The sequence below is a fragment of the Venturia canescens genome, chromosome 3 (assembly GCF_019457755.1).
Source record: "Venturia canescens isolate UGA chromosome 3, ASM1945775v1, whole genome shotgun sequence".
Lineage (NCBI taxonomy): Eukaryota > Metazoa > Arthropoda > Insecta > Hymenoptera > Ichneumonidae > Venturia > Venturia canescens.
This window is the reverse complement of record NC_057423.1, coordinates 10,978,508-11,001,568: the sequence shown is the minus strand read 5'-3', so window position 1 is coordinate 11,001,568 and position 23,061 is coordinate 10,978,508. Positions and strand designations below refer to the sequence as shown.

Here is a 23,061-nt window from a genome sequence, read left to right as displayed (position 1 = left end):
GCTCTCCGCCTCTCTCCTCGGTTTTTTCTTTTTTTGGTTCCATATTTCTTTCTCCCTCTTTCTCGCATATCATCGCCGCTCGTCATGCTCCCTCTCATATTTTTTTCGCCCCCGCTCTTTCTCGCGGTTCACGCTCCCGCTTTTTTCTTCCTCGTACAACCGCACTTTTTCTCACTCCCGCGGCGCGCTACTGTTTTTTTTATCTCCCTCGCACGACGCGACTCCTCGCTTTCCTCTCGCGTGCTTTCTCGCCGACGTCGGGGCTCATCCTCTCGGCCTCTTCGTCACGAGCACGAGACTCTCGCGTATCGCTCTTCTTTCGACCTCTCCTCTTTTTCTTCGCGGCGTCGCGCGACGCCCTTGTCACTTTTTCTTCCCCTCTCTCGTACTTCATCTTTTTCTCCCCTTGCTCTCCTCTCTCTCCCTCATTCTCGTGCCCCTTCCTCTCCTCTAACTCTCTCGTTTCGCTCCCCTTGGGACGAAACATCTGCCCTTCTCTCTCGTTCTTTTCTCTCTCTCTCTCTCTCTCGCTCACTCTCGGTCGCGCAATTTCGTGCATTTTCGTGCGGTTTCGCGGGATCCCCCATGCCCTCTCTCTCTCTCTCTCCTTCTCGCCCTCTCGCTCTATCCCTCGACGCGCTCGCTCGCTCATGCGGGGCTGCTGCCCGCCAGGCTTCTCCGCTACTCCCCTCCGGACGTGCGCCGCGGCTGCGGCCCCTTTCGCCCCGGTTTCGGCCACTCTCGTGACGTTTTAGGGGTTAGTTCCTCCGGCGTGACGGCTGAGGCATGGCAGGTCGCGCGTATACACTCCACGATATCGCCACGACACGCGTTACAATCGCGGAACGAGCTGCCGTTCTTGCTCCGTTACTGTGATCCCGCTAATTGAGAGGAAGGAACAGACCAAAAGACAGAAAAGAGACCGCTCGAGATACACACACACGCAAACACGCTACTCGACGACGCACGTTTCATTTTTATCATTTATTTTTTTTCTAAACAACCACTCTCTACTTATGCCCAAGAAACGAGCAATAACGACCGCTCCAAGTTTCTTTCAAGCCCCCCAAGTGCTCCGTTAAACCCCCCGATTTAAGGGGTACTTTTTGAAATTCGATATATCCTGTAGATACGCGACGTATCCACGAGCACATTCGTACAGCGGCGTCAAGAGCACACACCGTGGACCAATAACTGCACGGCGAAAGGGCGCGCTCTCTTGAAATCAGCCGTTGCACGGAATTTCGAACTGAAAGGCGCGCGAGATGATCGCGTGCTCGCCGAAACATTCATCGGTCTTCTCGTCGCCTCGGGCTCCGATCGTCAAACGTTTAAAAAATAATCGAGTTCACGTGTGCCACGGGTGATAAGTTTAACCAATCGCCACAGTTTTTATACGGTGCTTCCTTTTTGTGACGTTTTCTTTCTTTTTCTTTCGTTGCTTTGTTTGTGTGTGTGTGTGTGCGTGCGCTTTTTTTTCATTGTTTTTAACCCTTTCAAACTTCGATCCTCCGTATCGAACGATCGTTGTTACTTTTTTGTTTTCTCTTTCGCTCTCCCCGACTAATATCTGTCAGAGTGAATTCCTCATTTTGACGTTATAAAAACAATACGCCAGTCGGCCAGTCGGAACGGAACTTTTGCGGATTCCGCGCTCCAGGTTATTTATCGATACGTGCGCGACAAGCTCGGACCTACGATGCCATTTTTTTTTACAAATAAAGAGCGCTCCTCGTAGATGACAAAGTAAAGATAGACTAACGTTTTTATACATGCGGAAAATCTGAGCAGACATTCGCCGGGAATATCCGCTTCGGAGCGCGTTTGCCGAGTCGCTCCGGGAATAAATGCATCAGCGGCAGTGACGTTTTGCCAATTATTTCGATCGGGGAACGAGCGAGATAAATACGGGGATTCAAGCCTTTTTACTTTTGTTTATCTCCGGCATCTCTTTCCCGGGAACTCATTGCTGCGCGACTCTAAGCACAGTATCGCGCTATTATACACCGCGAAAGTTCGGAGTGCAGTGAAAGTGCCTTCGTAGTTTATTTAGAAGCCGATGTCAAAGTACCCAAGGTATCGTAACCGTTCGAATATACAATTAAACCTTTCGATCCGAGGCGAAAAAATAACGCCGATGCGAAACAAACTTAACGCTCAAATATTTGCGCGAGCTTTTGACATTGCGGCATTTTTTTTCTCTCACGAAACGTCTTATCCCCATTGCTCTCGTCGCAGCTCGAAATATCTTATCGATATTTATAGATACGTTTTTCGCAAGTGCGCTCTTTAGCCACAACTTTAATATTTCAAAGCTTCGGAGCGTACAATTATTATCATCATTTTCACTACTACTCTAGTCTCGAATAAAGTCCACGATGATCGCGAAGGCTTGCTGCTAAAAGATCCTTTTGACATTTGAGATAAGGGAAGGATGTTTTGTCAAATGAAAACAGAAAAAAAAAAGCGAAGATTATGATGTATTAGCAGCATTACGAGCGCGCCCGCTCAAAATCGCTGATAACGGAATTTCTTTTTTCTTTCTTTTTCTTTCCCCCAGCAATCTCACTTTTAAGCGTACCGAGCTCTCAATTGTAGGCGAAGCAGAGAAAGAGCGAGGGTGAGAGTGAGAGTGCTTTGAATAACAGAGACTCGTTGGTCTGTAACTTTATTTTCAGAATTATTATTATTATTATTATTATTATTATTGTTTTATGTTTTTTTATTATCGTTTCACCAAGATAGCATTTTTATCAGCGTACATTTAACGCTTGCACTTCTACGAGTAACAGAGCATTATTTAATCGTATCCTCTGGCTTGGCTCCAGAGTGACGACCTGATTTTTTGTGTGTGTGTGTGTGTGTGTGTGTGTGTGTGTTTTTTTTTATTCGTGTACCGTTGGCAATAAAAGAAGAGAGAAGAAAAAACGTAAAAAATAGAGGAAAATAAAGAAAGGAGGAACGCGCGCGCCGCGCGCATTTTCTATCGGCATTTCCTTTTTTCTTTTCGCACTCACGAAATCGTGCAAAAGAATTATTTTTACGCTCTCCTCTCTTTCTCTCTCTCTCTCGAGTCTTGACTCGCGGCCAATCTTTCTGTGCTTAGAAAAATTCGCGACGTAATTGCTCCGAAAAATTTTTTTCGCACTCCCTCATTTGACTCGGCGGTGCTCCCAAAAATAACATTCCGAAAGGTTCGTAGAAATATTCTTTCGGCGTCGGGAATTGCAGTTCCCGGAGGAAAAGCCTGTGAAAGACTCGAGCGAATAATCCCACATTCGACGAGTGCACGGGAATAAAATTCATTGAAAATTCAGTTACTTCACTCTCTCGCGAAATACGTTTTTATCGGATTCTTATCAGCTGCTTAACGCCTTATCTTCATTGGTCATGCTCCTAGAGAAATTATGTTAGTTAAAAGAAAGTATAACGGTGGGACTTTCAACCTCGCGTTAAAGCGAGCAAAACATTCGTATTTTTGCTATCAATTTTTTGAGAAATATCCAGCCTGCAAACTCCTTAATAATCTCTTTGTTCTCTCTTTCTGTTATCACAGGTGAATAGATATAACGATGGTAGATACGCAACATTTTTGTCTGCGATGGAACAATTACCAGAGCAGCATCACATCCGCGTTTGAGAATCTTCGCGATGACGAAGATTTCGTCGACGTCACACTCGCCTGCGATGGCAAGAGTCTCAAGGCGCATCGCGTCGTGCTCTCCGCCTGCAGTCCATACTTTCGAGAACTGCTCAAGGTAATTACCACTCGTTTATTCATTCATTGTGTTTTTTTTTTTTTTTTTCCCCCTCCAACACTTTTGCTCTTTTCCCCTAAAATTTATGTTTTTTTCCTCAATATACTAGCGTCAAATTTCCCCACCGAATCCCTTGAAAATTCTTCTCCATAGAAAATCCAAAAAAAATCTCCGAATCGTGCGCTGCAGGAAAAAAGCAAAAACAATTTGATTCTTTCGTTACAGAGCACACCGTGCAAACATCCGGTGATAGTACTTCAGGATGTGGCATTCAGTGACTTGCATGCCCTCGTTGAATTCATCTACCATGGCGAGGTGAACGTTCACCAGAGATCGCTCAGCAGTTTCCTCAAAACTGCGGAGGTCCTGAGGGTCTCGGGTCTAACGCAACAAGCCGATCAGACCGAGCGAGATGAGGTGAGTCCCGACAAAAATTCCAGCTTAACAAACTCTTTCGTTATTTTTATTTTTTTTTTTTTCTCCCCCGTTGATTACTCGTTAGCTCGATGAAAAGAGAAGTGAGAAGGAAAAAAGAGGAATTCGGTATCGACCTGAAAATCAAAGGATCGACAGGCTCGATTTTCTGTCAATCCGGCGTGAATAAACTCGTTCGAAGATTAAAAAGTTTCGGGAATTAAACTCAACTGTGGCGTTCTGGATTCGACTCGAATTCATAGAACGCTTGCCTTCTCGCGACTCTTTCTCATCGGCGGTATCTCCGAGCGCGGTAGCCCGAATCACGCGTCCCTGTCGCAGAGATTGTCATAGGTCAAGCAGCTCCGATAATCGACATTGTGTTTGATCCTCGGTTTTATTTTTATGAAGTCTCGAAACTCCGTGTGACGATTTGGGGCCTCCAATCATATCTTATCTTCTACGGTTCTAGTAGAGAAAGTATTTCACGAATTTGTGCGGATTTCAAGTTTTTGTAGCCTCGTTCAACGGCCCTAAACGCTTTTAATATCGTTAAGAACCGAGGGTGAAAAGAAGAGCATTCGGCAAAAGGATTGAAAGACTTTTTCAAAAGTTTCGACGAATTATTCGTCTCGTCGAATCGCGCTATTGATTATAAAATAATTCAACAAAAGGTGGTAGAACAAAGTCGTAACTTTGCAACGAATGACGAGAGGAAAATACTTTGGCGTCGATAAGTCTCGTTTTTGGAATAAATATTTGTCAGAGTGGCTTGAACCGAAACAGTTTGTCCCCCGGGATCGTCGGATCGTCCGATTTCGTTGATTGAAAATCGCCCGATCGAAACTCGGATTGTTTATTTAAAAATGAGTTGGGTATAAATGGCGAGAGTCGACTGGTTGGATACGTGTGAGAGTATTTTTGGTTATTTATTGTGTTCAGCTATCGCACGTACGTGCATTGGCAGCCCGTACTAACCATTTACCACCGCATGATAAGCTGGCCGATGAGGGTTTCCCGAGGGGTGGCTCACCACCGACACCGGCGACGCCGACCCCAACGTCGGTTCAACACATGCTTAGACGAGGACAAATACGGAGAAACGAGATGCGCTCGCCGGATTCGCACGACGAAACGACCAAAAGAATACGCGTTCATTCACCACCGTTGAACAACAACGACGCGACCCCGACCGATTTTTCAATGGTGAAAAATCACTTGTCCTCCAAGGTCGAGGGCAACGGCCTCCACGACGAGAACAGTCGTATCGCCGACGATAATATTAAGTGCGAACCCTTGGAATTGACCGGTGGTAATGGCGGCGCTGCCGCCAATAACGAGGATTCTTCCGACTCGGGAGCAGCCGCCTCCGATCGGCCACCAGCATCCGCGAGCAGTAACGAACACGATCACGAACCCGAACATCCATCCACACCCAATTATTTGCCGGAGAGCAAGCTCTTCACCTCGACACCGGGAAGCTTTAATTTCAGCATGGCAGCCCTCACGACGGATCACACGCCCTTATCAGGTGAGCGATACCTTCTCTTCCGATCTACAACGGGCCTGTACGCACGCGAAACCATTTTTTCATTCTCCCTTTTTTTATCGCGCGCTTTCTTTTGTCGTAACGAGAGCGTTTTTGATCGCAGAGCTTTCCGTGTCTTTTGAGTACTCGAAAAAACGCACATTTTCATGCCTTTTATTGCATGCCTGATTGAGACTGTTGGAACGAATATTTCGTATCGTTTTTCTGAAATTTTACAACCTCGCTTTTACTCATTCGAAACATCAGGAAACTTCAGACACGAAGATGCGACCGATCACTCGACGAGTTTTTTTCGTACACGAATTTAGTCGATTTCTCTTCTTTCGCGTTCTTGCGAAGCTTGTTCAACCGGGGAAGTAACTTTTTTGACGTTTCGAACGAAAAATATAGCGGAAAGTTTAATGTATTCTAAAATCGTGCAGTGTTTATATTTGCTCTTTGGCATTGTCCTTCGGCTGTCTTTCAATAATCAGCATCCTCGTGCATCCGGCTTTTCAAGAGCTTTTGTTTTTTTTCTGTTGTTTCTTAGACATCTTTGTTGATTGATTGAAGCATGAGCTGAGTGCAAAATAGTCGAAAAACCTGAAAATCTCACTCATTCGCATTCGTCGAAAGTCCAAGATTTTTAAATATTTGCATTGAACTGTTGAGTGTGATTTGAAAAAATCGATAAATCCTCGACGAAAATTTGAATGAGATTCCAATGAATTTTCTGTGCCCGGAAGATCCAAAGCGTTCCCATGCTCCATGAAAATTGCGTTGCCTGTCGTATATTTTTCGAGAAACCCTTCGAGTCCTGTTGATCGAAATAAAAGTCGATGGGATTATTTGAAAAATTTGCGTATGTGGTCCGTTGTCTGTTTTGGTCACGAATCGTCGACGAACTGCGATTGCTACGTGTAACTCTAGTGAAATTTCCAGGATTAGGCCACGGCTTACAGACGCCGGATCTCGCAGGAACTTCACAAGGTAAGAGCACTTTTCATAAAAACCGTAACGTCCCGATTACATAAAAACGAACAAAGAACGAACGAAATAAGGCGAGTATTACAAAAAATCACTAAACTTTTCCGAATCAACTTTCTCCTTAAAAACGACGAAAGAGAGATGACGCGCAAAGAAAGAGCTCATCGATCAACGTTTCTCTCGATTTTTCGCCTTTTATTCTTCCTTCTTCGTTCCCTTTTCGAACTTAACTTCTCGCTGCTCTCTTATATACTTTTTATTATTATTTTTATATATTCAACCTTCAATCGACTTGCCAATACATCTCCAAGAGCCCACATGACTCTCGATGTAACGGTTATGGTCTAAAAGTCAATAATGTGACTTGTGCAGTTATATCAAACTAACAAAAAACCAAAATTCACTTTCGAAACATCGAAAAAAAAAGATTTAAAAAAAAAACACCAAATTACGATAATCAACAAGAAAAATCCTTTTTTTTTTTTTATTTATTTTTAATTGGTTGCGGTGAAAGAGCACACTACTGTCTGCTTGGAAGATTAAATTTCTTCTAATTGGCATGCGTTTCAAAATCATTTATTTAAAACAAAATTTTCGAACAAATGAAAAAAAAAAAAACAACAACAAAATTTCATCATTTCTATTATCTTACGAAATCATCACGAGTCGCTTACATTTTGCATATCATGAAATTCATTACCGTCGCGGATATAAATATATATATTTTTATAAATATATTAATATATATTTATATGTTATATATATATATATTTTCATTACGCTGATTGGTGGTGAGGTGCCGAAAGTTTTGCTTAATCGTCAAAGAAACAAACGCGATTGTCTTTAACGAAGAAAAATTCTGAATTCTTCGCCTCGCATTGCTCTCTTCGATTCGAGATTTTTTCATCGACGAATTTTCATTTTTTTTTTCCCCCAATTCACTTTGTCAACAAATTAATTCATTACGATAAAAGAGGCTCGGAATATTCAATTGTTTCCAAAGTTTTTAATGAAAATCAAGTAGCATTTAGAAGAATTGTAGAAAAAAGAAAATCGGCATCGATCCACCGAGCTCGTATCGATCATTTACCCAATTGGCATATACAAAAACGTGAAAGAGAGAATCGTGAGTTTGGCATCACTGTACAATTTCAATTGGACCATATATTTTGAAGCATCGATTACAAAACGGATTGAAACGAAAGAAAACAAACAGAAAACAAAAAAAAAAACAAAACAAAAAAAAATTTGCGTAACTGTGAATATAGACAAACGAAAGACACATTCGTCGTCGATGGTCATCGAGAACCGGTGATTATTTACGAACTCGAAAGAAATCAATGCTCTCTTCAACTGTCTCGACGATTGGAACGTTAAAAAATCATCGATCGCTGACCATCGTCACATTTAGTTATAGTTATCGTGCCGTGTTCGTACTGTCCGATTTGTAAGTTTTGTATCAGTGTTTTGTCGTCGTCCCATTCCATATTTCGTCCGTTCGACGATTATTTTCGTCATCGAGAGATTCAATTCGAGTGTCCCGGCACAGCGGACGTCGAATTCGAGCGAAAAAAAAAGTATACCGAAGCAACACTAAAATTCATGGTTTCGTGTGAATTAGGAATTTATGGCTGACCCGTTATGCAAAATGCGCAACGATCACGTTTTACATGAACGAATTTAAAACGGGATTTAAATAAAATTAATGAAAATGAGGATGCGACGCAGGATTATACTTTGAAAAGTCGTGCCAACGAATCGGCTTTCTCAAACACCTCATCGACCTATGCGCCGTACACGAATGAACGAATCTCGAAACAATTGCAGCGAACAATCATCGAAAAAGCTCAAAAGCCTCAAATTACTCGACGACCCATTGTCCTGGTTTCCTTCGAGTCGATCGAATTCATTCGAATGCTCTTATTCCCTGCTGGAATTAAACTATCACATGCGATGAGATAAAAAAATGAAAAAGTTGTCGAATCGATAACCTGCAATATTTCATGCGTACGAACATTCGTCAGAGAACAAACTTGTTTTCGAATAAATTGCCAATTTTTCGAAGGATTAATGAAGAACAAAAAAAGAGAGAAAGACTCGTGATATTTAATATTTGTGCAGAGCAATTATTCATCGTTATTTGGGCCGTCTGTGGTCCCGCTTGACATTTATTCTCTTTCTTCAAAGTCAGTCTCGTTTTTCGAGCGTGCATACGTGTCATTCACGTCGCACATGCATAGCTAGTTCGATAAAAGATAAGAATGTGTTTCTGGCTCTTCGGAGGCTCTCCGTCGTTAGCTCGATATTCGTGTTATATTTTGCCTCTTTTTTATCTTTCTCTCTTTTTTAAACGTCTTCCCCGTCACAGGATAAAGGCGCGGAGCGTGTGTTTGCATAACGCAGTGTCTTGTGACGTGAGAAGCCTCATGAGCGGTCCACATCCGAAAGACGATCAAAAAGGGGCGGGCGGCAAGAGGGGAAGGAAAAAACGGCGAGTAGATGCCGGTGACTCAATACATCTCAAGGCCGATAAAATATTTGTCCGAAACTCGAGGTTTCGCGATGTTAACACGTGTGACACGGATATTCACATGCTTTAACGATCGACCAATGAAAAGTGCCATGATTTCCGCGTTAAATTAGGCTCTCGCTCGAAACTCGAATGCGTTCGAGCAAATACTCGATAATGTGGTCGCATAAACGAAAGAAAATATTTGAACGCGTTCAAGACTAATTTACGTAGCTTGAAAAAAGCATTTCTTTTCTTTCTTTCTTTCTTTTTTTTCTTCAATATTTTTGTTTCCAAGGATTCTCAATTTATTGATCGTAGCACTCGAGGCTCGGAGGTTCTCGAGATTATCTTCGTGGCTGATTAGTCAACCGATCGACCATTTTGCCGAAGATATCGTTTGTCGAAGAAAGCTGTAAACTCCGATAACGAGTCCAAATTTTTATCAAATTAAGGATCACCAATGTGGATTAAGGTTATAGTCATTGAATTAGGCTTTTAAACGTACATTAATACCGAAACGAAAGTATTTAAGCCTCCACCGATGACAATGTCATCCCTGCTCTTGAACGCTCGGTTTGGGCGCGCTGCTTCTAGGCACCGTAACATGTAATCGTAGAACAAACACAAAACCATAAATACCGACACATTCGCGGAGCACTTGTAAAAGTTCCAAAGTGCAAGGATCCTAGAAATCCTCCAAAATAAGCGTTCGACTCGCGGTCGTCACGAGCCGCTCGAAAGCAAACAATTTCTGAGTACTCTCGACCCGCCTTTTCCAGCTTTTTCATTGCAGAATTTTGTTCCTCGTTCTTCGTTTTTTTCATCGCGATATTCCGTTAGCAAAAGCAGAAAAAATTTTCATCGAATTATGCTGCGCTGGCTACGCAACGAGCTCAGAAAAGTCGAAAGAACCTTGCTGAGCAACCTTGGGATAAAAGATTTCTAAAATAAAAATGAAAAGCAAATAAAAAGCGAAAATTTAGAGGCCGATGGGCGAAATTCGCCGGTGATCGCGCGAGACAGTGAGCAAATTCAGGTGCGGTGTGCCGAGAGTGCCACGCCGACGACGCCTCCATTAATATTTGAACGGTTGGCTTACGATAGGTTAGTAACAGAAATAAAAGATGTCAAAAAAAGTTATCGGCGGTCCGGGGCGGCGGTTTTTTTCGGGCGTCGCGACATAGCGCGCTCCCGCAATCGGGCCGAGCCGCAAGGGGGACGAGCAATGACAACGAGAAACCCAAAGGGGAAGAAGGCCAGGGGAGCTTGATAAGCCGGCAGATGTTATCCGCCAAATTCAAGGTCTCTCTATCTCCCGAATGAGAGAGAGAGAGAGAGAGAGAGAGAGAGAGAGAGAGAGAGAGAGAGAAGGACTGCTCGTTGGCAGCGTTGGCCAACTAAACATTGGCCCAAACTAAAAATACAACGACCTTGGTACGCCACTCACGTTCATACATCGCACCGTGAATTATTAGACACATTAAACTCCACCAGCTCTTCTCTCTCCTCCGCCTCCACCTTTCTCTCCCTCTCTCATTTTATCGCTATTTCACTTTTCCTCTATCTCTTTCTCCTTAAGCAAAACGGACACAAAATGTTGATTCGTGCGCGCGTTAGTGAAAATCGTCCGTGCACATATATGCCGCCATTTTAGTAGCCGATGTTAAAAGCCCCCCGATTCTATTTGCCTGTCACAATCGTTTGCTCTTTTTCCTGTTGAAAAAACAAAAATAATGAAAAAAAAAAATTCCAATCGTTTGCTTTGGTTTCATTGCTTTCTGCGTTTTCGTATTTTGGACACGTTTCAAATTTGAAAAGTGAGAAAATAACTTGCGTCCCGGGGGTCATTGTTCCCGGTTTTCTCATGCACTATTTTCTTCCAGATGCAAAACATATATATTTTGTGCAATAAGATTAAATTGTTGGCATTGCCAGCGGGCAATAAAATTCTTCATTGAATTCTTACAATGTTGCAAGAATGAAAAACATTGATACGGTGACCTTTAATTATTCTTTCTCAAACTCGAACTCCGTTTTAATTGAAGAGAGAAATATTTTTTAAATTCATCATTAATATATGGTATTCGAAATGTTGCTGTGATCAAAGTTCGAGCGTTACTGAATTCGTTCAGAGTCGTTCGACCGTCCTATGACTAGTCAAGTTTGCTTTATGTTGATTTATTTCAAGCCTGAATTATAAATAAAATTAATAAACACTCACATTGATAATATTTTTATCATAAGAATGTTATAAAATGCTTTGAAAATATCGTAAAAGATAAAATTTATACTTCGACTTGCCTAGTTAATGATTGAGTCGGTACCGGTGACACTTTAAATACACATAATCTAGGGAACGTTTTTATTGCGCGAAAGAAAGTTCATGTCGGTCCAATGGCACCGAGAAAAAGGAATGGTCGATTCATTAAAAGAAACGAAGTTACTAGACGAATGAAAGCACGTGAGTCAGTTGCAAAAATAAATTTAATGAAATTTCGGCGATCCCCGAATTTGCCCGAAGTTCAATCGGCTGCGTTACCAGCAGTTCAACGTTTTCGACGCGTCAAAAACTAAAGTTTTTTCATGTTTTCCTAAAAGCCCCGTATGGTAATGTTTTTTTTTTTTTTTCAAGAGAAACGGAATCTGTGATAAATTTTCTTTGCGATATAAACTTTTCCGGAGCTCGAGCACCGTACAATTTTTTCACAATTAATATTATCGTGAATTCGGGCCCGTAAGAGGCCCCCGGAATCGTGCTTATCGTTGTCAGGGTACCTTAAACTATCATTTACCGCAAAAAAAGTGGACCTTCGCCGTGTACTTCATCGAACGACCGAACTCTATAATTTCTTTCCTGACTCGTTTACTCTTCATAATTTACGATCGATGCACTCATCCTCCACATTCTCTTGCTTTTATTCCTTCATTTTTTCCTCTCTTTTTACTCTTTCAGCAAAGAATTTATCTAAATTCTCCCCGTCTCTCTCTCTCTCTCTTCCTCCGGTCATTTCGAGTCCTCCGAAACCTCTTCAACCTCTCAGCAAAAATAGAGCACGCCACGACGCGATACACTCGACTCGTTATCTGACAGAAATAAATGCCTCCGTCGTGAAATCATTTCTTTTTCTCTCTCTCTCTCTCTTCATATTTCATTTGATTCTCTATTCGCTCCGGATCGTCCTCTCGTTGATACTCCCTCAATAGTGATCGCGCGGTCAACTCCAATTTTTATCGTCCTTAGCGCGCGCACGTAACGCGGTTACGCAAAAAATCAACACCCTGACGATACGGAGCGAGGATGACGGCAGAATAAAAAATAATAAATAAATGAGATCGCCCGTCTATTTCATCATTCGCCATCTCGTAAATTCTTTCTTTGTTCCGTAGATGAAGCACGACACTCGAGACACAAAAGGGCGCGTTGTTTGAGCCCACAAGAATATTATTAGATCTCAACGCAATTCCATTAAGTATTTATTATTTTTTTTTCTCCATGAAAGCACTCGGAAAATTTGAAAAATTACTTCCCATCGAGTCTCTCCCGCTTTCCCTGTTCCCTCTCTCCGTCGAGAGTTGACACGGCCTCGGAGAAAGAAAATTTTCGCTTCAGATTGTCCCGAGGACACGCAACGGCGTTTTTCATTGATTCGTTTTTTCCCTCGAGAATGAAAATCGTTTATGAAAGTTGCGAAAGTTTATTAGCGCCGAGCGAATTTTTTCCACTTGCTCTTTTCCGCGTGTCCGGCTTTTCGGCGTTTTTTTCATTGTCCGTTGGAGTTGCACGGCGACTCCATCCCCGCGGTTTCCGTGTGAAAACGTCAGCCCGCAGTCTCCAACGTTCGATTCTTTTTCTCTCGCGTCTCCCCAGGGAAAATTGCCTCGTTCTTTCCACGAACGATCCTTCGCAGCGCTCTCGCTACACGCGGTAGGTAAACCCCTTGTAAAAGCCCCCGAAGACGCGTAAAAATAGCGAACTCGAGATACACGGATCTCGGGAGCTCTCTCCTTCCATGTATTTTTATACTCGATATCGAAAACTTGTAGAGTGCATCCGCACATTAAAAATTCAAATTCGTAACGTGCGTTAAAACATTGTCGTTTTTAAGGGAGTAAAAGGTCGTTAAAATCATGAAAACACTTAAAAATTACGACGAGGATCTCGCAAGTTCGAATCCGGGCTTGGAACGGATGAAAATTATTTGAAAATCGCCCCACGTCGACTGCCAGTCGATAAATGTATTCTCGATTATCCCTCCCCATCACATTTTTCGTATTAAAATAGAAAAAAAAAACAATAGACAAATCTTTGATGCACTGAAACGAGGATGCAAAGCTTGCCCTTGCGGAGGAGCGTTCCAAAGAATCCATTTGTCAGATTATTTCGTGCAAAAGTTCGAAGAGAACGACTGCTTGAATATTCCGTGTGTGAATAATGCGAGAAATGGGCCAAATATCGGGCGATAATCATGAATAAAAACGTTCCGTCGCATATGCTCGAACGATTAAATTCGCAAATACGTGCATCAACGTGGAATCCTCAATCGCGAAATGGCGTAGTCTGTCTACACACAAATAATAATCGTTCACCAGACGACAAAAAACGGTTATTTTGAAACGAACTTAAAAGACGATTGGGTGCGTGTGCGCACCTGAGCCGGTGTAAGAAGAAAAGAGCGCGAGATATTGCAAGGCCGTACTTCGGGCGTGTGATGCGCGACGACGATTTACGGGTCTCGAGCGATTGCGCCACTTTATTTCTCTTTCGTTTCGTCGAAGCCTACATTTGCGAATTTTACTGTTCACTTATTGACACGGCAAGTTACGTCGACTGAAAATGTGCTTTGATTAGGCGAGGGGCGTAGGAGAGGGAGAGATTCTCTCATTGGGCTCGCTATCACATTTTAATGTAAAGTAATCGTCACGCAGCAGGCATCTCCTGACCTCGGATAATTCGTTCGCGAAAATCGAGGGGGAGGGGCGACCGGCGAGGGACGAAAGAGGAGGAAGGGGGGGGGGGCGATTTTATTTCTTCGAATGCCGAAAATTCAGTTGAATTCTGAGCGGTTTATTGATTCCTTCGAGGCGACGTGAAAGATGAAAAAAAAAACGATGAATTCGGCCATTGAACAAAAATTCCGCTATCATTTTAATGATTTTTCGTGCTCCTTTTTTTTAGTTTCTATTCCCATCTTGTGTTTTTTCTTTTTGCCCGGACGATCGCGCGCGCGCGTAGGCGAGACGAGTCCGCGAGTTCGCCAATTGTGGAAGCTTCTGCTCCTCGTTAATGTGCATGTGCTAAAACGAATGTTTTTACAGCGGGCGTAGAGACGTCGCTGTCTCGCTTCAATATACTCGCTCCTTCCTTTTTCTTCGTTTCCTTTTTATTGGAACGCACACTCAACAAGCCCGCTAATACCAGCTTTGTTCCATGTACAAAAATTGTATGTGCACGGTACTCGAATGTGCACGCATACATTGAAACGTAATCGCGTATCCTCGAGGCATACTTTAGTCTCCTATGCCTTTGATATATCGTAGGAGATCGCGAGCCAAATGCACACGTAGACTTTAGCCGAAAGATTTCTTCGAACTTCATTTTGCTACAGTACGCCCCGCGCTCTCGCTAGAGGAGGAAAAAAGTAGCAGCGTCTGTCGAGCCCGGCTGGGGAGGGGGCAGGGCCGAGAGTAAGAGTGATAGAGACGAGGAGGGAGAGGAGCATGAGGAAGGTCGTAAAACGCGAATTCGCGAAAGCGTTCGCGAGATAAAAGTGCGTAGCCGAAACATCGGGCCGTGGAGCGCTCCGAGCGGAGAAATAACGAAACGCGATCGTAAAAAAGCGCGGGGTTATGGGGATCACCAGAAAAATGGAAGGCATTCATTGCTTGAGGAATCATTGAAATATTTTCATCTCAATAGATTTCTGGATCGACCGAAACTCGCTCGTAGTTACTTGAGGAAGTTGAGGCGTTCGAAAGAATTCGATGTCATCGCTTTTAAGGAGTTTCGGTACAAAAGTCCAAATATTAAGAAATTGATCAAATTTGGTGATAATGTTCTTCAACGTCAAGTGCGAAAACACAAATTTTTTTAAAATTTTCTTCTACTTAGTTATCGAGTAATTACGCATTAAAGCAGATTTCTTATGCCCGGAATGTATACCTATATATATGGAAACGCTGTGCTTATACACGTCAACTTTAGTGATCAATTACTCGATAACTGTGTAGAAGAAAAATCTTAAAAAATTTGTATTGTCAAATTTGGCACTAAAGAATATGTTCACCAAATTTTATAAAATTCTCAACTTTTTGAAATTTTTTATGCTTTTAGCATGGTTTAGCATGGCAACATTGTATCGCCTGTACCGAAACTCCTTAAACCGATCGCATCTTACGAAGGGAAGTGTCAAAAAAATCAGGCAAATTTTCAGACAGTTTAGGAGCGTCCTTGCTGAGAAAAATCAATAACAATTTGGGCCAAATAACTTGAAAGTCAAAGCACATTCGGTGATATCTCCGTTAAAAATGGTGCTAAAAATGTGAAATTTTTTGGGCAACGTGAACAAAGCTTGCTGAATAATGTCAATTTTTATAAGATTTATTAGGAGATTCGCTGAGATTATATTAATAATAATCTGTTTCCCGTGCTGTTTTTTTCACCAGTTTTTCGTCTTTTGTTTCCCCGATTCTTCTTAAAGTGTATGCAACATTGGCGAACTGTAAACTGGCCTAACTTTTGAAAGGTACACGTCACAAATTTTGGGCAAAAAAATGACTGTACGGCCTCAACTTCCTTAAAATCAGGGAGGATTGTCAATTTCTTTAACAGTTTTTTGGTGATGAAAATCGGAAGAAAATGCCGAAAAAATTGAAAAATCCTTCGGTCTTGTATCGAGTGCTTTTTTTTAGACCTCGTCGAGAGGAATTTTCTTTCGAAAGTTGAGCCTCGTCGCTTTTTTTGACGCGCATAGAGCGCGCGCTAGCTCCAAGCGCGCGTAGCTCGAAAAAAATCTCTCAAGGTCGCGAACGAAAGTTCTCTCGGTTCTCGCGGGACGGCGTAACGAATTTGCGAATTCGACCGGTCCGACATTTCGTTCGTTTTTTTCGGCGTGGCGGTGCAGGGGGGGGGGGGGAGAGGGCGGGAGGGAGGGAGAGTTTTATCGCTAGCGAACGTGGTACTTATCGATGGAGGCCGTCCGGGTCTAGCTGATGGCTCGCTTGTTTTTTCCTCTTGTGCTATTATCGATGATGAACTTTCGTTCTGACCTCCGAGAGAAAGGAGAGAAAGAATGAGCGAAGAAAATGCAAGCGACTGGTCGAGCGAGCGGCAAAGAGAGATGAGCCGAATTCGCGCATGGACGGTATTCTCGAATGAAAAGCAGCAGCGGGCGAAAATGGAATTTGTATTTTTGATAAATTTTTCACTGACAGAGACGCGGAGAGGACTATCCGCCTGCTTTCGATCTCGTGAATGAAATTTGAATTTCTCTCGTCTTATCGAGACCCCATTGTTCACTCTTTTTATAGCGTCACACGAGCACGTACAAGAAAATAAATCGATTATGTCAATGTGTAAAAGTAGGTTGAATAGGACCGGAATGAGAGAGGAGCTGGGGCGGGGAAAGGTCGCGAAACTGCGAGATTGAAATGCACTTCTCATTTCCATCTCAAGCCACATATAGACTCTCCCGTATCACGCATCTGTATAACCCCCCGGTAAAGTGCCACTCGGATACTTCAACGCGAATCCGCTGTGCACGAGAATTTGGAGGATTCCAAAGATTCGCCCAGTCCCACGAGGCTCTAGACACCTGTTCAAGCTTCTATTCGCCATCGTCGCGGCTCCTCCATTCTCACAGCGTTACTATGAAAGCCTCGGAGTTTCCTTCTCTCTGTCCACCCCTCCCATTGTCAATTGTCACTCGTATGACGAGTCAATAGTCAAGAGTTCACGTCCCTCCATCTCTGTTTCATTCTCCGTTTCTCTCTTTGCATTGTCGATTAAGAAACTCTATTAAATACTCCGGTGGTCGGAGCTTCGAAACGTGTGTTGAGCCGCCAATCGCGCCCAGATACTCTCCTCGCTTGTACCGTTCAATCGCGTGTCTCGTTTCGTTCTCTCGCTCAACTCCTGCTCCTCACCCTCCGTCGTGCCCGTTGATGCTTCGGTGTCAAAGCCGGAAATAGATTTTCCACATTGTCGGGGCGAAGCGCGGAGAACGAGCATTGAGCAGGTGCGATTCAAACGGCTCCGTCAAACGTCGCGTGTGACTCGGGATAAGTTCTCAATCGCTCGGGACGCTCGGGTTCCCACAAGCAAATTTCTGTGTCTGAGAATTCCCTTTTTTACTTATTCATAGAATTTATCTACTCGAATTTTGGTAACTTCTCGAGTCTTCGTAGCAGCAAGTTCGCTTTAACGTGGAACCGTGGCCCGATGACATTGCGACCTCTCGATGTACTTCGTTTCGAGAAATCTATTCGAATCTCTCCAATAGCGTACGAAATGCATTTAGCGCGCGGCTAGCTTTCCTTGTTTCCAAATATAAACGCTTTCTCTCATTATTCAAGGGAATATGGCTGTTTCGAAGACGGCTCGAGAACACTGGAGCAGAGCGAAATCTTTCGAGAGTGAATTTTATGACTATCCGAAGTGCTCGTTCGGTCAAGATTTAGCCCGATCCCGAGATTCGCCTTGGTGCAGCTATGCACGGAAAGGTAAATCGGACGAAAGTTGAAAATTTCATTGGCCTCCTTATTCCGAGGTGGGAACTCATCGGTTATTAAGTAGAATGTCCTTGCTCCGGGAATGGAGAAAATTCAAGAGGATTGTACCCAGAGAAGTGTCGGTGGTTCCCGTCATCAATAATGAAGCAAGAAAAATGAAGAGTCCCGCACAGATGCTTACATTTTTCTTCATCATCCGAGATGAGATCCTCCTCCTCGGAGCACAAGCGGCGAAGAGAGAGGTTAGCCTATTGATCGTTTTTCCGCGGAGACTCGCGCGCGCTTAGAGTCAACATCAGTCATAATACGGGGCGCGCTACGCCGGAGTTATTAAGAATAATACGCATCCTAGCGGATTCTCCCCTCTGCGATTATTCTTTCTCTCTCGCGCTCATCCGTCTCGCGAGAGACTGGCGCGAAGCTTTTCGGCTGCTGGGGCGCTCGAAGGGTTGCCAGGGTAACCGCGGCCGGGTAAAATCCCGCGAAGAAGCGCCGCCGGTTGGTCTCCACCTTGGTCGTGCCGGCACCGGAGCGGCTTTCTTTCTCTCACGCTTGCTCCGGCGGTGCGATGGGCTTCGCCGCGGCTGTATTGACATCCCATCTGGACAGGCGTTATTGCAGGGCTTTTATGAGCGAGTAAAATACGGGGGATGAATATGTTCGGTACGCGGGAGAATCGGTGGGACCTGGTGCTGCTCCAAGAAGAGACATTGCTCGGAACCTAACTCGGTGCTCGTCGGTTCGCGCCCTTGCGCCGCGACCCCGCGCGCGATGTGGTGAGAGCTCTTGAGCCTTTCTCTTCCCTGAAAGTCCAACGCTCAGGAATCACGTACATTTTTTACCGCGGCCTCTTGCGACCTCGATCGTAATCCTGCTGGCGGCTTCCTCAAAAAGTGCCTCAACTCCTTGAATCGCTCGTTGTCACCGTGCACCGTGTTTTCTTTGCGAAAAGCGGGGCGCGCGGCCCCCCCACGCTCCTCCTTTCTTTGCATCCGCGAAAGATCGTCGTGCACAACAACATCCTTGGAGAGACACACGACCCCTCGGTTACGCGGCCATGAAAAAGTAAATGCGGACAAACAAGCCCTGCCCCAGCGCCCGGGCAATGCTGGTCTGAATATTTCGAATGCATGATGGATTTTCGCCCCTCTGAAAGGGTTTGACCCGGAGTTTTGCCGAAAGCTCTACCGGAGAATCAGGCATGAATGTCTTCCTCCGTCCACTCGCTTTGCGTCCTTGTACCTTCGTCACGAGCCTACTTCATCCACCACAATAAAGTCCGCTCCTCCGCTCGCAGCGCGGAATTTTGACGAGGCCCCCCTCGCCCCCCCCTTCCCAACCACTTTTACCGCGCAAACACACCAGCGACTTTGAACATTTTTTCCCTCTCAGCCTTTCCTACTTAACTTTCACTTTTTTCTTTCTCCTACTCGCCCATACTCGTAAAGATAGGAATTTTCGTTCGTGCACGTCGCTGTGTGCCTCAGCGCGTATGGCTCGCCCGACATTCATAGTGGCGATTCTATGTTGCGTCGTTGAAATAAATAAGGGCTCGCGGATCTGTTTTTAAGTATCCTACTCTTTAATGTAGCCGTGGAGCTGTGTAGAGGTACTATGTTGCGAAACGGTATTGGACTCAGCCCCCCCATCCTCTTTGGTTGCAGACCGGGAGGTCGCCGAGGAGGACGGGGGTTGGCGGTCCGCAATCACGTCCGACAGGGTGTGCCATGAGGGCAACCGACGCATCGAAAGGAGCAGCGGAGAAGATGATGATGTTGATGATGGGGATGATGATGAGGAGGAGGAGGAAGAGGAAGAGGAGGATGAGGACGATGACGATAATGATGATGATGATGATGATGATGATGATGGGCCGCAGGGCAATGATAACGACGAGGACGAGCACAAGAACGAGGCTGTTCGCGAGCACGATAACGACGAAGCCTCGAAAAGTCGTTATCGGGGTACAGCAGATGCGTCGATTTTCGCGACAACTTCGGACGAGCGGGAACGTCACAGTGATCGACTCGGCTCGATGATGACGGATCAGCAGCATGAGGACCTGCCGATAATCGATCTTCTCGACGAGATCAACAAGCAAATCGCGTTCAAGAGCGAACCGGCGTCGCCCAAATGTAACGTGGTCGATGACTTCGAATCCTGTTTCGTGCTCGATGACACCGATGACGATTACGACGTCGGGAATTCTCATGGCAACGGTGATTATCGCCAACGTAACAAAAATCGTAACGTTGCCAAGCAAACTACTGCGTCGGCCGAGAATCATTCGTCCACGAGGAAGCTCGAGCACACCTCGGACGCCCTCAAACCTCGCGTCAAATTGCGTGGAATGAGCCGTCGACCGGTTGCCGAAACCGAACGCAAATATGCCGCTCACCTCCGCACCTCCGGGAGCACGACTTACTGCCGGTTTTGTCAGAAAACTTTTTCACGCGCTTGGTCCCTCCAACGCCATCTCGCCGACACCCACTTCTACGTGCCGCAATCTTTGGCCTGTGACCAATGCGGGCGTAGCTACAAATCTCGCAACAGTCTCGTCAGCCACAAGAGCCAATATCACGCGAGAAAAGACAGAAAAGATCACGAGGCTCATTGCGAGCTCACTTACTGAGAGCCCGTCCTCGCATTTCCGGTCTAACTTAAAATAATAAAAACAACGAAAGTCAGCGAGGTCAAACTTCAGGACTCTCGCGACTGATTTCACCGTCGGAAGAAAAACGATCATTCGTATCGTCCCACCTCGAATCTTCAGCAACATCCCAAGTTTCAAATCGAGAAGAAAAAAAACACTTGAATCGCGCAAAACATCGGTCATCGAGAACACGACCGTACCGACGCGAATCAAAGTACCACGATTGCGCGTATATTACCGACCGACACGCTTCACCAAATATAAACAACAGCAAATAAGTCAGGCCACGTGACACCATGACGCATCACCTGCTACATGGAATCTGTATAATTTTTATTATTTATTCTACTTTATTAAGGGACTGAACAGACAGATGAGCTATTACAATCAATCGAGAAATACCAGTGTAATTATGAAATCGTGTGTCCCTCGAAAGAGATTAAATAAAAAGCCTCTTCAGACTCGAAATAAGATGAATTCGGGGGTCCTTGTCTCGTTGATTTTAGTGGAAAAGGGATTTCGTATTGTCGACCAGGTCCATTGACTTTACAAATGATAAATTAATGATTTAATCATTCTGAAAGAATATTCGCAGCTCTTTTCGTACATATAGAAATTAGTCACGCGTCATCGTCCATTCCCAGTGTATGCAGCTCTCGTAATATCTCAAGAATAATGATTAATCGTTATTTACTAAGCCCCGGTTAATGAAAATGAAAGAAAAAAAGAAAAAAAAAAGAAAAAAAAACAAGCCGAAGTACCTTAACATCCGCTTCATCGCATCAGCTCATCAAAACCGATCACCAAATCATCTGTATATACATTTATTATTACATTTATATAATATATTTATTCTGTACTATTTATCACGTATTTAAGTCTACTTCTACTATCCTACTGCTGTAAATAATACGCATCAACACGGATACATCTGGTGTACCGAACACTAACGTCATCGCTCTCGATCGATCGCTGGACTATTGGATTGCTTGCACTCTACTTATCGCTATAAAAATCCAATTCAATTTTTTACACTCACACTTTACACCAAATGACACTCGTACACTTACACTGTGACGTGAAAAAAAAAAAAAAAAGAAAAAAGAAAAAAAAATGGCTCTCTCGGAACGATGAAATCGTGGATTTTCACTTTTTACGATGAAAACTTTTCGATCGTTGTTGATCGAGTGCTCGGTTATTTGAATCAAGATATATTTCTTTTGGAGACAACGCTTAGCCCTTTTGGTTGAGTATTTTATATAATTTTGTACTCGAATTCACTGTCGCCTTAATTTTTTCGTTACCGAACCTCGGTGTCGCGAGTTTTGAGTTCCATGATGTTGTTTCGTCAAAAGTCCATCCGATCACGATTTTTATTCAGTTACTTCACAGCCGATAAACGTTTTGAAATATTTCTTTTCGTTTTGTTGCTCAATTCGTGTGGATTTTGTCTCTCGCTCCGCCCACATGAAGCAATTATTTCGTCACTGCATCGGATAACGTGAGGCTGTTGGAAACGTGGAGAGAAATATTCTTGTGATTGAAACTAATAATAATTCATGAATTCGTGAGACTTTTCTTCGTCGATTGGCATTTCTTTTTGATTTTCGTACAAACTACAGTGGCTCAAAGACAATACGGAATGAGCTTTTGCTTCAATAGAATCGAATATTTCGGAGCTTTCGGGAGAGAAAAATAATTTTTCAATTCCTCTGATACACGAACTTTTCGTAAATCAATAGAAAATTAATTGCGATAAATTTGTTTGTAATATTACTAATAAACGTTATCGCGTTTATGAAAAGCGACATCACTGCACAAGAAACACACTCACACGAACACACACGCAAATACAACGGAAGCAAGTGAGTTGACGTCGCGTCAACCTGGCATTCTGTGAAATAGCAAGCAAACGAACGAAATTAAGTAGTGAAACAAACAAACAAAAAGTTGAATAATAAATCAAATAAAATGGATCGCAAAGATTCCAGCACGGCTTCTCGGGTGACGGTGGCAAATTCAATAGAAAAACAAAAAAATAAAAAATGAATAGATGAAAAAAAAAACAAAAGCAAAAAACAAAAAACAGAATAAAACAATGCAAGGGATCGAGCGTGAGAGGCACGGAGACGTGTGATGCACGTGGAAAAGACGCGCACGTTGTGGTAAAAGGGTTCGGTGTTATAAGAGTGTCATGTGGAAGAGCGAGAGATTGAAATTTCGATTGGCGAGAAAATTCATTCGCCCCGTGCTCAAAAAAAAGATCGTCGACAAATAAAAAATAAAAAAAAAATAAAAATAAAACAAAAAAAAACAGATAAAAGTAAAAATCCCCGAACGAGCAACTGAAAGAACACGAAAAAGTAACCCATCTGCGTCTGGTTCTGCCGCCAGGTCTGTTGCCCCGTACCAGCACGACTGACGAGTTTCGATGCGAGCCTTGCAACAAAAATCTCACCTCGTTAACGCGATTGAAGCGTCA

At 43.7% G+C, this 23,061-nt stretch overlaps 1 protein-coding gene across 4 annotated transcripts; it reads left to right on the top strand.

Annotated features, from left to right (window-relative positions):
* Positions 1-782: 782 nt before the first annotated feature.
* LOC122407506 (broad-complex core protein-like) lies at positions 783-21,704 on the top strand. Of its 4 annotated transcripts, XM_043413769.1 has the most exons (7): positions 783-1,363; positions 3,107-3,194; positions 3,557-3,758; positions 3,984-4,175; positions 5,115-5,703; positions 6,631-6,690; positions 19,591-21,704. In XM_043413769.1, exons 3-7 carry the CDS (start codon positions 3,573-3,575, stop codon positions 20,556-20,558), a joined length of 1,995 nt encoding a protein of 664 aa, XP_043269704.1. In that variant the 5' UTR covers positions 783-1,363; positions 3,107-3,194; positions 3,557-3,572; the 3' UTR covers positions 20,559-21,704. The 4 variants fall into 4 exon arrangements, with proteins under 4 accessions (XP_043269704.1, XP_043269707.1, XP_043269706.1 ...); XM_043413772.1 differs by lacking the exon at positions 3,107-3,194 and having other exon boundaries at positions 783-2,076; positions 5,172-5,703; XM_043413771.1 differs by lacking the exon at positions 3,107-3,194 and having other exon boundaries at positions 783-2,076; positions 6,643-6,690.
* The last annotated feature ends 1,357 nt before the right edge of the window (positions 21,705-23,061 follow it).